Here is a 17,654-nt window from a genome sequence, read left to right as displayed (position 1 = left end):
AACAATCCTCCAAATCAGAACTCAATAAGCAGCACTCAGTTCTTTGCAAGTGAGGGGGGCGCACTGCAACTGTAGGTCTGGAGCAAATGCGTCTGTTTCAAGGTTACACCAACACTAACAGATAAGATGGCAGCCTTACTGACCTGTTAACTGGAGAAGAAAAGGATGCTGAGTCACTATTTCAAGAGCAAGAGCGACACCTTGTGGCCTCTCAAAACATACCACACATCCTTACAGGCGAGATGCTTATAGCTATTAAAAACACCTTTACGGAAATCCCTCCCCCCCCCAGAAAATAATTTCGTTTTTGTAAAATACTCTCGTAAAGTAACCTTACTCAGGACCGTGGGCTGCAGGATCTGCACACACTATCAGTAACTCCACCGAGGGCTGGAACTCCCCCCGCCCTCCCCAGATTCAAGGTAACCACAACCCTGAATCCTGGGGTCACTACTCCTTTGCTCTCTTCTGTATTTTATGTCATCCGTGTGTGGTCCTAAAAGAAATCGTTTTTTTGTTTTTGTATTTTTGCGGTACGCGGGCCTCTCACTGCTGTGGCCTCTCCCGCTGCGGAGCACAGGCTCCGGACACGCAGGCTCAACGGCCATGGCTCACGGGCCCAGCTGCTCCGCGGCGTGTGGGATCTTCCCGGACCAGGACACGAACCGTGTCCCCTGCATCGGCAGGCGGACTCTCAACCACTGCACCACCACGGAAGCCCAAGAAATCGTTTTGATTTTAGTTGTTCTGACTTTATTGTGGCTACTGCAACTGAGAAACCAAAATTTAAATTTTCTTTAATTTAAATGAACTCAAGGGACTTCCCTGGTGGTCCAGTGGTAAGGAATCCGCCTTACAGTGCAGGGGACTCGGGTTCGATACCTGGCCAGGGAACTAAGATCCCACATGCCACGGGGCAACTAAGCCCGCACGACACAACTACTGAGCTCGCATGCCTCAGCTAGAGCCCACGTACTGCAAACTGCAGAGCCCACGCGCCACAACTACAGAGCCCTCGTGCCCTGGAACCTGCGCACCACAACTAAAGAAGAGAAAACCCGTACGCCACAACTAGAGAGAAGCCTGCACACTACAACGAAGAGCCCAGGTGCCGCAACAAAAGAGCCCACATGCCGCAACAAAGATCCCACATGCTAAGACCCAACGCAGCCATAAATAAATAAGTAAATAAATCTTTAAAAATTAAAATAAATGAATTCAAGATTAAATGCCACAAATGACTAGTGGCTACCATTCTGGACAGCACAGCTGAAGATTACACTGCTAGGATTCATTCAGATTGTTTGCATGTAGCTACAGAACAGGGACCAGCAAACTTACTCTGTAAATGGCCAGAAAGGAAATATTTTAGGCTTTGCAGGCCATAACATGTGGGTTGTGTCGTCACTGTCTTTTAAACAACAATTAAGTAAAACCATTCTTAGCTTGTGGTCAGTACAAAAACAGGCCTTGCTGGCTTTGGCCCTCAGGTTGTACGCTATTTCACTTTTTAAAAACTATGCAAGGGGCTTCCCTGGTGGCGCAGTGGTTGAGAGTCCACCTGTTGATGCAGGGGACACGGGTTCGTGCCCCGGTCCGGGAAGATCCCACATGCCGCGGAGCGCCTACGCCCGTGAGCCATGGCCGCTGAGCCTGCGCGTCCGGAGCCTGTGCTCCACAACGGGAGAGGCCACAACAGTGAGAGGCCCGCGTACCGCAAAAAAAAAAAAAAAAAAAAAAGTAAACACTATGCAGGGACTTCCCTGGTGGTCCAGTGGTTAAGAATCTGCCTTCCAATGCAGGCGACGTGGGTTCGATCCCTGGCCGGGGAACTAAGATCCCACATGCTGCGGGGCAACTAAGCCTGCACACCACAACTAAAATGAGCCCACGTGCCGCAACTAGAGAGCCCACGTGCTGCAAGGAAAGATCCCGCAGGCCACAACTAAGACTTGATGCAGCCAATAAATAAATAAATATTTTATAAAATAAAATAAAAATATGCAGCACACAACACACTTTGTTGACCCAGTCTCTTGTCAATAGGCAATTGAGTTGTTTCCAGGTACTCACAACAATTCGCATATTCTCACACATGGGCTTCCTGGTATACACCATGCAAGAATTTATCCTGAGTGCAAACCTAGAACTAGGGTTGTGGGGAAGTGATTTCTAAATGTTCTGTTGCGGGCTTCCCTGGTGGCGCAGTGGTTGAGAGTCCGCCTGCCGGTGCAGGGGACACGGGTTCGTGCCCCGGTCCGGGAGGATCCCACATGCTGTGGAGCGGCTGGGCCCGTGAGCCATGGCTACTGAGCCTGCGCGTCCGGAGCCTGTGCTCCGCAACGGGAGAGGCCACAACAGTGAGAGGCCCGCGTACCGCAATCAATCAATCAATAAATAAATGTTCTGTTGCACATGACAATGGAACACTGTTTTCCAGAGTGGCCGGTACATTTACTCTCACACCAGCAATTTATAAGAAATCATGTAGATGCACTTCTCCAAAAACTTCATATGATCACAATTCTTCCTTTATGCCACTTACACTGGACATAAAATAGCATGTTGCTATGGTCTTGATTTGCATTTCCCTGTATTCATAAGATCGAACATCCCTTGTATGTTTACCTTTATGTTAAGATATCTTTGAATCTTGATGTTTCTCCACTTCTATGAAATGCCTCTTACACACCTCTTGCCCAGTTTTCCATTGGGTTAATTGTCCGTTTTGTATTCATTTGTAGGTGTTCCTTGGATAGTCCTCACATTGAATCTTCTACTGGTTATTATTTGTTGGAAATATGTTCTCCCCAGTTTGTAATGTGTCTTCTCACTTTCTTTGAAAATGTCGTTTGATGAATAGAAAGTCTTAATTTCAATACAGCCAATTTCTGAAATCTTTTCTCTGGCAGTGCTTTTTGTGTCATAAGAAATCCTTCTTTTAATTCAAGTTTGGAAAAATATTCACCTATTAATATATTTAAATAAAGCTAAATAATACCTAAAATTTTCATTTAAGTCCTTAATCACTGTATATGGTGTTCAAGGATCTAAATTCATTTTTTCCCCCATAAGGATATCCACTTTTTAAGCTCCGTTAATTTCTTAAGGATTGTATAATTCTCCCCTGAATGCAACTATAGATTCCATAAAATGCTCCTCAAAATCCCCAAGGGGTGTTTCCTTCCCATGGAACTAATAAGTTGAATCTAAAATTTTATAGAGTAAAGAGTCAAGAACAGCCAAGATACTTCTGATGAAGAGAAGATACACCTACCCAACCAGAAAATCAAGATTTATTATTACACTATAATAATCTACACAAACTAAGGAATGGGAAAGAACAGCACCACTACGTACTTAAGGACCATGTTACAGGCCTAATGGGATCCACACTTAGCAAGTGAAATGTGACAATTTCATAAACCCATGTTATCTGGTGAACGTGGCAGCCACAAGATCTCCCCAGAGGACAATCCCCATCACAGCGCAGGCACCCCTCCAGCTGCTCTACAGGACTTTCCTACCTGTCTGAGCCACAAGCACCAGTGATGTCAGACGATGCTGTCACCAAAAGGACAGAGGACAGTGATGGCAAAAGGGAAGTTTACGGAATAATCCTCGGGAAAAGCCTACTGCCTTGATAGTCTCACTGCTATATAACCTATATGCTCTACCTTTTAAAAGAAATGAGTGTTGTTTCAAGAAACAAAGCTTTATAACATTTTCTGAAAACAGTACACGTTTCGTCCTTCATATGCTCAGCACAAATCTAAATCAAAGAGAGGTTGCTCACTAAGCAAGTCTTCAACGTGTCACATCCTAAAATGAATGTAGCGATGATTACTGGTGCTTTAAAAGAATCAACCATACCCTCCCCCCCACACACACACAAAACAAAGGCCACAAACAAAACGCCCTAGACCCTTGCTGCTTAAAAAGTGTGATGCAAGGGGTAAGAGTATCATCATCAACCTCACCTGGCAACTTGTTAAAATGCAGACTCTCAGGCCCCAGACACAGTGAATCACAACGTGCCTTTGAACAACAGAAGTCCCAGCATCTGTGTGAGTCTAAGAAGGACTGCTCTAGGCCACTATCTGCCCTTTCTTCCCTAATCCACGTGTGACTGTCTGCTGTTGTCCCAACAACACTGGGTCAAGTAGCTAACCTGCTACACTACTTTTTTCTCTCTTACTCTTTTCTCTATTTTTTTTCTTTTCCCTTTTTTGTTTTTGTCTTCTTTTTCTACCACTTCTCACGTGATTCTCTTCATGTGGATGGAACCAAGAGGGACTGTCTTCCACAGCCAATGGAAGTGTTCCTTTCCTGAAGCCAACAATCTGACCTTGTGTTTTCTGCCATCTTTGTATCTGTGACTGTTCTAGGCTATTTTCATTGATGCACGGGGTGTCCTGCTGCTCTGAACAGAAGGTGCCAGACTGCTGAACGCCAGCTAAGTGGGGGTATTCACGGACCCCTTTGTAAACTGAAGGAAAATATAACTGTAATTGAGTAATAATTCATTTCCAAAGCTGGTCACTGACAAAAAGTAGCATTTACGACACGGAATAACTGCTTTAACAACAGACGAAAATGCATAAACATTGTCCATGATAATTCACCTAAGTATTTCACAAAAGACATTAACTTAGCATATTAGAACCATTCGTTCTAAAAGCTTCCCACAACCCTTATTTCAAATGGTTCAATGGCTTCCCCATTCTTCAACTTAAAGAGGACAGCAGTGTTTCCATATTGAGACTGCTTTCATAATTTGACAAAGAGAATTAATGCTACTTGAAATAACTCAGGCACAGAACAAATGAGGTTAATTTCTTTGGAAGACGGAAAAAGTAATGCCTGGCACATATTAGATACTAAATAAATACTTCCTGAGACACAGTATTGTTTTAGTAGACTATTTCACCTAACTCACAATTTCAGTCACAATGGTTAGAGCCTTTATCTCTAGAATTCCCTTGGGAAAAGTTAACTACAGGAACCACTACACTCCAACTGACTGGCATTTAAAGCAACACAACACAAGACTGAGTTTTAGAAAACCTATGCTGTATCTTTAGCATTATAATGCTCTATATATGTAACACTTTACAAAATGAAGTCATACAAGAAACAAAAAGCCCCAAGAAATCAGATTCTCCTCTTCAATTCTGGAGTAAAGTATAATTTTACATGTAAAGCCACATCAAAAGCTACATCATATTTTAAAAAGCTTATCAAGCACATACACATTTTGCTATACTTTATATGGACCTCACTCCCTTGATTTAATACTCACAAGATCGGCATATTTCTTACAGAGAGCTGCCAACTTTTCTTCTGGAGTTGAAAGGGTGTTTAGGGCTTGCATCAATAATAAGACTTCTTTTCCTGATGATTAACAAGATAAGAAATAAGTCCCAGAAGAAGAATGAGATCAACCTGTAAATTCTAAATAACACTTCCTATGTTCTGACATCCAGAGTAAAATAATTTATGCCTATAACTAGAAATAAGAGATTTACTAGCTAAATTAAGAAAGCTATTTTTAAAATCTGGGTCAGCAGGCACCCCTTCCTCCCCATCTCCACCCCAAATTTCTTCACTCACTAACACTGCGAGCTATTTGTGAAAAGAACTCTTGCTGAAGGCTTAAAAATTCCCTTGCTTAACCACTGATATTCAGGTTAAGACAAAGGGCAAGTTACAAAGGGCAGAATATTTTTATATGCTTCCTCCTAACCAAGTACGAATATAGAAGGAAGTTCAAAGGCAATTTCGGGTGGTACTCTCCGCCTATCTAAGACGCTCATTATCACTGGTGACACAGATCTTTGCCTTTGAGCAATTTAAATAACTTCTGATGACTTAGTAAGCAGATTCTGTGTGTTAACCAAATTTAGTGTAAAAAAAAGAAGAAGGATGTCAAGATGGCACTTCCCTTGGGAAAAAGAGCTGAACAGTATTTTAAGGACTCTGGCAGTGAGAAGCAGGTGACTGAGACAGGATGGAACAAATGGTGTTTTAAAATAAGTGATAAGTTTTATTTCTTCAGCTGGGTGGTAGGTACCATTTTTATTTTTTTAAACGTTCACTCTTCATGAAGAGTATTTCATTAAAAATACATATGTGATGGCAATTCCCTGGTGGTCCAGTGGTTAAGACTCCGTGCTTCCACTGCAGGGGGCACGGGTTCAATCCCTGGTTGGGGAACTAAGATCCCGCACGCTGTGCAGCATGGCGAGAAAAAAAAATAAAAGTGAAAATGACTCTGACTTTGGTGTATGGTGTTCAGATTGCTATGAGGAAAACAAGTAGGCTAACTTCAAAACAGAATCCTTTTCCAACCACAGAAAATTTTAGCAACAAATCCTCTCTCGTTTGGCCCAAGGCCAATAAGAATTTTAAGAGAGATGACAAAATATGATTATTGAATATGATTAGAAATAACAGTAAGGTAACTTGCAATTTTTATGAAGATTTTTAAACTCACACTCTACCTGGTTTTTTCTGAGATACCACTCACATACCATAAAATTCACCCTTTTAAAGTGTACAGTTAAGTACAATCGCTAAGTCGTACAACTATCACCACTGTCTAATTTCAGAAACCCCATGCCCATGAGCAGTCACTCCCCAGGCTCCCTCCTCCAGGTCCCTGGCAGCCACTACTCTACTTCCTGTTTCCATGGATTTGCCAATTCTAGACATTTCATATTAAGTGGAATCATATAATATGCGGTCTTTTGTGTCTGGTTTCTTTCACTTAGCATAATAGTTTAAAGCTTCACCCACAATGTATGAAGACTTCATTCCTTTCTACCACTGAATAATATTCCATGTACAGACAGACCACATTTTGTTTATCCACTCATCAGCTGATGGGTAACTGTGTTGTTTGGACTTTACAGCTATCATGAATAATGCCGCCTTGAGCACTCCTGGACACGTTTTTGTGTGGACACGTTTTCAACCCTCTTGGGAATATAACTAGATGTAGAACTGCAGGGTCGCATGGTAACATTATGTGTAACTTTTTAAGACTCCTTCTGCTTTTACACATTTAACTGGGGCTGCTAATATTGAAGAAATTTGTCTTGTTCGCAAGGAATTAAAAATTTATAGAAATATGAAAAATAATTTTAAGTTTGCCAAGTTAACAGAAAATGGGTATAATACGAAGGATCACTCCAACTCAGCATATAGAAAACCAAACAAATTTAAACACTGTTAATCTCAGGTAGAATAAGTATAAAAAACGTAGGGGCAACCAGTAAGCTTAAAATAAAAGGGGAATTCAGATTTCCTAATGAGATTTACTGTACTGCATTCTTCATCCTGAATCTCAAACACAGCAGAAGAAAACATACCCTTGAAAACCAGTGTTAACCCACTTCTTGAACTTCACCCAACGTTATATCGTCTCTAAAGTTTTGTGACTAGGTTTAAAATAAAATGATCAAATAAATACACAGTTTTCACAGTAAATTTTGGTCAGACTACATTAAAGATGCAAAGAAGGCAAATCAAATACTACTTCCGTCTGGGACTTCCCTGGTGATCCAGCAGTTAGGACTCCGCGCTTTCACTGCCAAGGGCGCGGGTTCAACCCCTGGTCAGGGAACTAAGATTCTGCAAGCCTCATGGTGAAGCTGGGGGTGGGGACTACTCCTGTCAAATTGGCCCCAGATTTTTTTCATGAAAGCCCATTCTTGACTACTGAGAGAGAAGTAACCTCCTCCTCTGCTGTCTCGGGCCCGCCGGCACGTCACTGCAGCAGACAGGCTGCCTGCCCCACTGAAAACAACAGATGTGTCAGCTGAGCAACACTGCCCCCGATGCTGGCCATGTTCATCATCACCTGTGCTGCGGACAATACAACTCAAAGGAGCAACGTGTGAAACATGCAACTCCCAAGCTGAGGTTGTTACCTAAGGTTTTGTCTTTGTTCCTGTCGCACTCTGAATCTTGCTGACCATCAGGAGGATCTGTTCGAGCCTCTCGCCCAGGAATTTCCTCCCTTGACTCTCGTGTGCAGTACTCTGGGCTCACCAAACTCCTGCCCTTCGTGATAAAGTCACTGTGTGCATCCTCTTCCAAGGAATGCTTGTTACTTGTGCCACCACAGTGTGAGCCTTGATGCTGAAGAATATCATTGGACTGAGAGTTATGCAACATATCCGTTTTCACCCCTAGCCCGCACATTCCAGCTTCTTCCATTGTGCCAATCACAAACTAGAGGGAAGGGGAGAGGAGAAAAAAAGATGGGAAGGGGGGTTAAATTAAATGTAATCAATGTTTACAATCCATCACACACCACAGGTTGACAGCTTTTTCCTTTCTTAGTCGTTTGTAAAACCGATGTAAACATGGTAATTTCTAAGTTTCGCTGAAAGGTGACCTCACTGTAAATAAGAAAATTAAAGTTAAGATGGCCAAAAAACACATGGAAAGATGCTTAATATCACTAATTATCAGAGAAATGCAAATCAAAACTACAATGAGGTATTACCTCACACCAGTCAGAATGGCCATCATCAAAAAATCTACAAACAATAAATGCTGGAGAGGGTGTGGAGAAAAGGGAACCCTCTTGCACTGTTGGTGGGAATGTAAATTGATACAGCCACTATGGAGAACAGTACGGAGGTCCCTTAAAAAACTAAAAATAGAATTACCATATGATCCAGCAATCCCACTACTGGGCATATACCCTGAGAATACCATAATTCAAAAAGATACATGCACTGCAGCACTACTGACAATAGCCAGGACATGGAAGCAACCTAAATGTCCATCAACAGAGGAATGGATAAAAGCAGATATGCTACATATATACAATGGAATACTACTCAGCCATAAAAAAGCATGAAATGCCATTTGCAGCAACATAGATGGACCAAGAGATTATCATACTGAGTAAGGTAAGTCAGAAAGAGAAAGACAAATATCATATGATATCGTTTATATGTAGAATCTAAAAAAATGGTACAGGGCTTCCCTGGTGGCGCAGTGGTTGAGAGTCCACCTGCCGATGCAGGGGACACGGGTTTGTGCCCTGGTTTGGGAGGATCCCACATGCCGCGGAGCGGCTGGGCCCGCGAGCCATGGCCGCTGAGCCTGCGCGTCCGGAGCCTGTGCTCTGCAACGGGAGAGGCCACAACAGTGAGAGGCCCGCATACCACAAATAAATAAATAAATAAATAAATTTTTTAAATGGTATAAATGAACTTATTTACAAAACAGAAATAGACTCACAGATGTAGAAAACTTACAGTTACCATGGGGGAAAGGGGGGGAAGGATAAACTGGGAGGTTGGGATTGACAGATACACACTACTATATATCAAAATAGATAACTAATAAGGACCTACTGTATAGCACAGGGAACTCTACTCAATACTCTGTAATGGCCTATATGGGAAAAGAATCTAAAAAACAGTGGATATATGTGTATGTGTAACTGATTCACTTTGCTGTACACCTGAAACTAACACAACATTGTAAATCAACTATACTCCAATAAAAATAAAAATTAAAAAAAGAAAGAAAATTCAAGTTAAAACAAATCACAGAACTCAGTGGTACCAAAGGAAGCAAGAAATGCCATTTAGTTGTACATCTAAACTTGTTTCAAAAAAAAAAGTATCAAGTTGTGTTAGTGCCCTAGCCAATAAAAAAATAAACATATTTCCTTATAAAAATTCACCACTTAAAATAATTAGCATCTTAAAAGACATGAAATTATCCCAAGTTAACGAATGTTAATTATTCTGGTGTTAGCCTCTAGGACACAGTACAGCAGAGATGGCTCACTGGCTGTCCAGCAGAAACCCAGGCTCCTCCACAATCCTGTGGAGCCGGGACTGGTGGCCAAGTGCTCAGACCGGCCGACACTTCCCAGCCCCTTTCATCTGGCCGGGACTCCCATGCAAAGTTGCCACCAATAAAATGTGAGCCCAAGGAATGACTTTTCCTTCTGCAACAAAACTTTTTTTAGAAGCACACATTCTTTCTCCTCCATCTCTTTCCCATTCTGGCTGGACGCAGAGGTCTCCAAGACCCCAAGAGATGGCAGAGCCACAGGATGAAAGCAGCCTGTACCCCTAAAGCTCACATACCTATACAAGGAAAGCCATCTGTCTTACTAAGAACACCCACACTGGGCTATCAGATGAGAAAGAGAATACCTTTCTCTCTTATAAAGCCACAGACATTGTGAGAATTAGGTTTTAAACAGCTACCCCTGCCCTAACAGATACAGACAGCAGGCATGGGACAGACAGCTTCATTCTAGTATTTTATTCTCCATCAGTACTTTAAACTTCTCCTCTCTTCTATCATAATGTTAACCCATTTACTTATGGGGTGGTGTGTGTTTTTCCCCTGGTTGACACTACTTGGTCATATGATGGGGCACAAACTTAAATTCTGTGTATTTCCTCTCTGCGTGAAAGAGGGCCTCTTCCTTTTTTGAATAACATAACTGATGGGGAGGTGGCTAATACCTTTCTCTTATTACAAGTGGACAAAAGCTACTCTACAAAGTTAATAGGAAAAGAGAGATTTATTTTTTCAAGTTACAATAGTATCCAGCTGAAGAAATGAAGATAATTTAAAGTATCAAAGTAGCAGAGGATGGAGAGGTTAAGGGAACTAAATCCGCATCTTTTATAGTCCAACGTTGATAAATCAAGTACTGTGCTTTTGCAAGAACAAACTGGTACAGCCACTTTTAAAACCTTTTGCAATATGGCTACCTTCCAATCCAGTTAATTCTACCCCTAGGATTTTACCCTAGTATGTACAGATGTGCAGCCAAAGGCCAAGAATGTTTAAAACCACACTATTTGTAATTGCCCCCGAATGAAATCAACCCAAATTTCTATCAACAGAAGAATGGATGCATTGTGGTGTGTTCATACCATCCATCAGTGAGAACGAAGTACTGCTACATGCAGCAACAGGGATGAGTCTCATAGAATTTTGTGAGGAAGGTGCCAGAAGAAAACATACTACAGGAAACCATTTACATATAAAGTTCAGAAACAAGCAAAACTAATCAATGGTGCCAGAAATCAAGATTGTGTTCACCGCTGGGGGTGGGGCCTTCTGGGGTGCTCGGTAATAGTCTGTTTCTTGATCTAGGTGGGGTAACGTAGATGTTCACTTTGTGAAAATTCATTAAGCCTAAACCTTTATGATTTGGATACTTTTCTGAATGTATGTTTTACTTCAGTAAGGTTTATTTTAAAAGTTGCAATTTATATATTATTCCAGCATTATGAAGAACCAAAACAGAAATATTTTCCTCTGGGGAGAGAGATTAGAGATGCATTCTTTTCTGATACTACTTTTTAAAAAATGTGCCTGTTACACTTTTTCTTTAAAAAATTAATGCATTAAGGAGAAATGCGTTTTTTAGAGTTATGGTTTGATGCTACACTCAAATTCTTTCCAAAAAATTCTCTTCCATACGTAATGCAGTCCATAAAGCAGTATTTCTCAAATGTAATCCAGAGATATTAGGTCTACAAAAAATTACCAAGGATTTAGGAAATGTCTTTTGTTAAATTTCATTACTGCAGAAACTTCTTAAAGTCCTTGATAGGCCCAAATAACATACAGAAGTATTAATATCAAGCCAAACGCAAAGTGATCTTTTTTTTTTTTTTGGCTGTGCCATGCGGCTTACAGAATCTTAGTTCCCTGACCAGGGACTGAACCTGGGCCCTCGGCAGTGAAAGTGCAGAGTCCTAACCACTGGACCACCAGGGAATTCCTGCCAAGTGATCATTTTAATGCTACATTATACACAGAACTACTAGTCCCACCTCTATTTTATACCAAATATTAAACTGTCATATACTCGTTGGGCAGATGGATAATGTTAACAGAGATCCTTTATGCAAAAGCAATACTGAGAAGAAGAAAAAAAAAACCAACCTAGGGCTTCCCTGGTGGCGCAGTGGTTGAGAGTCTGCCTGCCGATGCAGGGGACACGGGTTCGTGTCCCGGTCCAGGAGGATCCCACATGCCGCGGAGCGGCTGGGCCCGTGAGCCATGGCCGCTGAGCCTGCGCATCCGGAGCCTGTGCTCCGCAGCGGGAGAGGCCACAACAGTGAGAGGCCTGCGTACCGCAAAAAAAAAAAAAACCCAACCCAGTGCTATTAATACCATCTTCCCCAACTTTTTAAAAATTAATTAATTAATTTTTATTTTTGACTGCGTTGGGTCTTTGCTGCTGTGTGTGGGCATTCTCTAGTTGTGGTGAGCAGGGGCTACTCTTCGTTGCGGTGTGTGAGCTTCTCATTGCGGTGGCTTCTCTTGTTGCGGAGCACAGGTTCTAGGCGCGTGGGCTTCAGTAGTTGTGGCTCGTGGGCTCTAGAGCGCAGGCTCGGTAGTTGTGGCACACGGGCTTAGGTGCTCTGTGGCATGTGGAATCTTCCCGGACCAGGGCTCGAACCCGTGTCCCCTGCATTGGCAGACGGATTCTTAACCACTGCGCCACCAGGGAAGTCCCCCCAATTTTTAAAAAATAATTTTTAAACCGATTCCCTGAAAACTGTTAGCCCAATATTAAGAATAGGGCTACAAAACCACAATGCTGGCTTTAAACACTGATGAAAGTCTGTTAAAAGAAAATTAAAATGGAAGATTGCTTATCTCTAAGACAGAATTTCTCAGAAGCATAATGATAATAAAACTCACAAAATACCAGAAAACATGGTGTCAAGCAATATCAAAAATATAATGAGCAAGCAATTTGTTGGAAGAAGCAGGAACATAAATAATTTTCACCAAGAAAACCCAAGGCCTCTCCTAAGATCAATTTTATTGAGAAGCCTACCTAAGGATTGGAATTGGTTATTTCTAGTTTCCCAGTTCAATTAGTGATTTTTCATAACACCTTTATTGAGATATAATTCACATACCATCCAATTCACTAGTTTTTAGTGTATTCACAAAGTTGTGCAACGATCACCACAATCTATTTTAGAATACTTTGGTCACCTCAAAATGAAACTCAGTACCCTTTTCAGCTATAAACCCCTAATCCGCCCCAAACTCCCAGCCCTAGGCAATTAATGTGCTTTCTGTCTCTACAGATGTGATTATCCTGAACATTTCATATAAATGGAATCATACAATATGTGACCTTTTGTGTCTAGCTTCTTTCACACAGCATAATGATTTCAAGGTTCCTCCACATGGTAGCATGTATCAGTACTTAATTTCTTTTTATTACCAAATAATATTCCACTGTATGGACAGACCATATTTTGTTTATCCATTCATCAGTAGATGGACATTTAGATTATTTTCAATTTTGGCTATTATGATTATTTTCAACTTTGGCTATTATAAATAATTTTGCTATGAACATAAATGTACAAATCTTCGTGGGGACATCTGTTTACATTTCTCCAGGGTATATACCTAGGAGTGGAACTGCTGGGTCATATGGTCACTTTATGTATAACCCTTTGAGAACCTGCCACACTTTTTCTAATCGATTGCACCATTTTACATTCTCACCAGCAGTGGGTGAGGGTTCCAATTTCTCCACATCTTCATCAACACTTGTTATTGTCTGTCCTTTTCATTATAGCCATCATAGTTGGTGTGAAGGTATCTAACTTAATGACCAGTGATGCTGAGAACATTTTCATGTGCTTATTGACCATTTGTATACTTCCTCTGGAGAGATGTTTATCCAGATCCTTTGCCCATTTTTACATTTGGGTTATTTGTTATTTTATTATTGAGTTGTAAGAGTTCTTTATAGACACTGGATACAAGTCCTGTATCAGAGGTATGATTTGCAAATATTTTCTCTTAAGACTGTCCTTCATTCTCTCAATTTTGGAGAAAACTCACAGTATATTTATTCACCTATTTCAAAATGCCATAGGTGATTTAACTGCAAGTTATGCTGGCTTTCAGATTAAAGGCATATAGGTCAATTACAACTACCAGAGACAGAAAAAAGACAGGTTAGAAAGGCCAAAATGTTCACCTAACTCAAAATAATAGCTGGTGGCAGGCTTCCCTGGTGGCACAGGGGTTAAGAATCCGCCTGCCAACACAGGGGACACGGGTTCGAGCCCTGGTCCAGGAAGATCCCACATGCCGTGGAGCAATGAAGCCCATGCGCCACAACTACTGAGCCTGCGCTCTAGAGCCTGTGAGCCACAACTACTGAACCTGTGTACCACAACTACTGAAGCCTGCGTGCCTAAAGCCCGTGCTCCGCAACAAGAGAAGCCACCACAACGAGAAGCCCGCGCACCGCAATGAAGAGTAGCCCCCGCTCACCGCAAGTAGAGAAAGCCCGCGCGCAGCAATGAAGACCCAATGCAGCCAAAAATAAATAAATAAGTTTAAAAATAGCCGGTGGCACTGAGCATAAATAAGGATGTTAAATTAATCTGTATAGCGCACAACCATCATATCTAACGTTATCCTTCTAATTTTATTTCATCATTATCTTTAGCTAACACTACTTCTTTTTTGTCTTTCCAGACACTCCTTTCACCTTGAAATTCCTGCCATACATATTACATTATCACTTATTTGGTATGTACATCCTCCTAGATAGCGACAGCTTATGCATAAAAGGTGCTCAAGTGCCAAATGAGTGGAAAACACGAGGGGCCAAAATGGCTGCTTAAAACAAGCCATGGGAAGTATCTATAGAGAAAAACACCACTATTATTATTTTATCATTAGAAGCAGGACAGTATTACATTTCCCTTCTCTCCTGTACAGTTAAGTTTGATTTATTCTTCACATTTGCTAATGAAAGATTTACTCTGGCTCTACAAGATCTTTTTGTTTATGAATAAGCCCAGTTAGAGCTGGGCTTGTTTCCAACCCTAGTCTACAAATACTCTTGATATAGTAGGCCCCAATTTTCCCCACTTGAGGTTCCGCACTGGACCATTTGATATGAAGCAAATTCTTAGGGCCAATAACTTTATTTAAATTGTAAATGATTTCTCAGCCTTCAACTCCTTAAGCAGAGAATTCTCTATCACATGGCCAATACAACTTCCTACTCTGCCCTCTTTGACACCCATTCTGGATGCCTTTGCTTGGTACACTCTCTTGGATAAACAACAGCAGCAACAGCTAACACTTATACAGCAAATACTACAGCCAGGCACTACTGTAAGCACTTTCCTATACTCACTAATTTAATCCTCACAATAATGTCAAGAGACAGTTATCATTATTATCTCTATTTTACATGTGAGCAAACGGTGGCGTGGTAAAGTTAAGTACCTAGCTGAAGGTCACAGACAGTAAATTGCCCAGCAAAGATCTGAACCCTGGCCAACTAATTTCCGAGTCCACGCTCTTAACCACAACGATGTACTGCTTCATGAGTCACCTTTGTCTACTGTACAAACACCCTTGTCCTGACCGAGCCGTCTTACAGAGGTCTATTTGATAACGGGGAGAGATGCTCCCAAAGTATTATATATAAAAAGAAATTACAAAATAGTATGCACCATGTATTATGTATATATACACAGACACACAAAGTATTGGGAGGAAATGCATCTAGAAACAGATGAATTTGGGAATTCCCTGGAGGCTCAGTGGTTAGGACTCTGTGCTCTCACTGCCTGGGTTCAATCCATGGTCGGGGAACAAGATCCTACAAGCCACGCGGCCCAAAAAAAAAAAAAAACAGTTCAAAAACTTTCACTTAATGCTCCTTCAAATATTGTTGAAGCTAAAGAACCACCTTTCTTTGGCTTATTTTGTTTAAAAGAGCTTAAATGTTTTTAGTGATGGTTGTTCTTTTACTAAGACTGGTCTAAAGGAAAAAACAAAAAAGCCAACAACCACATTCACTCTCAAATTATTTCAACTACCATCTGCTTAAACCAGCTTGAATGCCTTTGACCAGTGCCAGACACGTGCTGAGCGCAGACACTCCCTGTGGAGAGCTGGGCGGCCACAGGAGGGGCAGGGGGGAAAGGCTGTGTACACAGATGCATTTCCCCATCCCCGCCAGAGGTCCTGAGCTCGCCTCTAGTTCCCAAAGAGTCTCGAGAAACTTATCAAGTAGGTAAAGGTAAACCTTCAGAACCTACAAGCCCCATTACCCCATTTAACCTTCTCCGCGCCACTGAGAGGTGGGTCTTAGGAAAATGAGACTCAGTGACGTGAAGTAACTTGCCCAAGATCATATTCAAGTCAGTAAAATGGGCCAGTAAAACTCAAAACCAGGTCTGTCAAATTCAAGAGCCTATGTTCTCTCCATTACACCACTCCTTTCCCTTCACACATCAGCCTTGGAAAATGAAAGTTCAAAGTCAAACAAAGAAATCGGAGACATTAAATGTCTAAAAATACATACCATGCTAGATATACCAGCACGAATTTAGGAAAACATTGGGAAAGAGCTGGAGAGTTTTTAGCAGTAATTAACTCTGGGGTTTAGGGAGGCGAGACAACACTAATTTGGGAGTAGAGACATCTTTAAATAATTTTAAGTGATTATATTTAAGACATTGAAGGTTTTTTTTTAAAAAAAAACTTTTTGTGTCTTAGGATTAAACTAAATTATCTCTAAAAATCCTTTCAACCCTATGTTTCTAATAATTTCCTCTAAGAGTCATCAACGACGAAGCAGGAATGTGAAGACACAGAGCGCACGCCTGCCTGGCCTCAGACACCAGGCGCTTCCCACTCTCAGCATGGCCACGACCAGCCTTATTTGGTTTTGAAAATATGAACCTCTTTTGTAAACGTTTCCAGTATTTTGAGGGGCTTTTACATTTCCAAATACAAATTTTACAAACAAACCTACCCATAAAACTTACATTTTCATATGCTTTTTTGTTATTTTTTTAAATAAGTGGTTGGAGTTGGTAGGTTCATGTGCTTTTTAAATTAGAAAAGTGGCAGAAGATCTAAATAGATATTTCTCCAAAGACCCAAAAGGCACATGAAAAGATACTCAACATTGCTAATTATTAGAGGAACGCAAATCAAAACTACAGTGAGGTTATTACCTCACACCAGTCAGAATGGCCATCATCAAAAAGTCTACAAAACAATAAATGCTGGAGAGGGTGTGGAGAAAAGGGAACCCTCTTGCACTGTTAGCGGGAATGTAAGTTGGTACAGCCACTGTGGAGAACAGTATGGAGGTTGCTTAAAAAACTAAAAATAGAACTACCATATGACCCAGCAATCCCCCTACTGACATATACCCTGAGAAAACCATAATTTGAAAAGATACACGCACCCCAATGTTCACTGCAGCGCTATTTACAATAGCCAAGACATAGAAGCAACCTAAATGTCCACTGACAGATGAATGGATAAAGATGTGATACACACACACACACACACACACACACAATGATATACTACTCAGCCATAAAAAAAAGAAGGAAATAATGCCATTTGCAGCAACACAGATGGACCTAGAGATTATCATATTAAGTGAAGTCAGAGAAACACAAATATATGGTATCACTTATATGTAGAATCTAAAAAGATGATACAAATGAACTTATTTACAAAACAGAAACAGACTAACAGACATAGAAAACAAACTTATGGTTACCAAAGGGGAAAGAGGAGGGAGAGGGATAAATTAGGAATTTGGGAGTAACATATACACC

At 41.2% G+C, this 17,654-nt stretch overlaps 1 protein-coding gene across 1 annotated transcript in view; it reads right to left on the bottom strand.

The window, feature by feature from the left end:
• Window positions 1-17,654, bottom strand: part of TXLNG (taxilin gamma) — a 49,912-nt gene that overhangs the window by 14,706 nt on the left and 17,552 nt on the right. The window contains exons 2-3 of the mRNA XM_082864968.1: window positions 7,935-8,238; window positions 5,303-5,394 (exon numbers count right to left, since the gene is read on the bottom strand). Coding sequence (XP_082721094.1) covers window positions 5,303-5,394; window positions 7,935-8,238 — 396 coding nt within the window. The remainder of the gene's footprint in view (window positions 1-5,302; window positions 5,395-7,934; window positions 8,239-17,654) is intronic.

This window comes from Leucopleurus acutus (genome assembly GCF_964270905.1).
Source record: "Leucopleurus acutus genome assembly, chromosome: X".
Lineage (NCBI taxonomy): Eukaryota > Metazoa > Chordata > Mammalia > Artiodactyla > Delphinidae > Leucopleurus > Leucopleurus acutus.
Note: the sequence above shows the minus strand (reverse complement) of the source record. Positions and strands in the feature narration are given on the sequence as shown.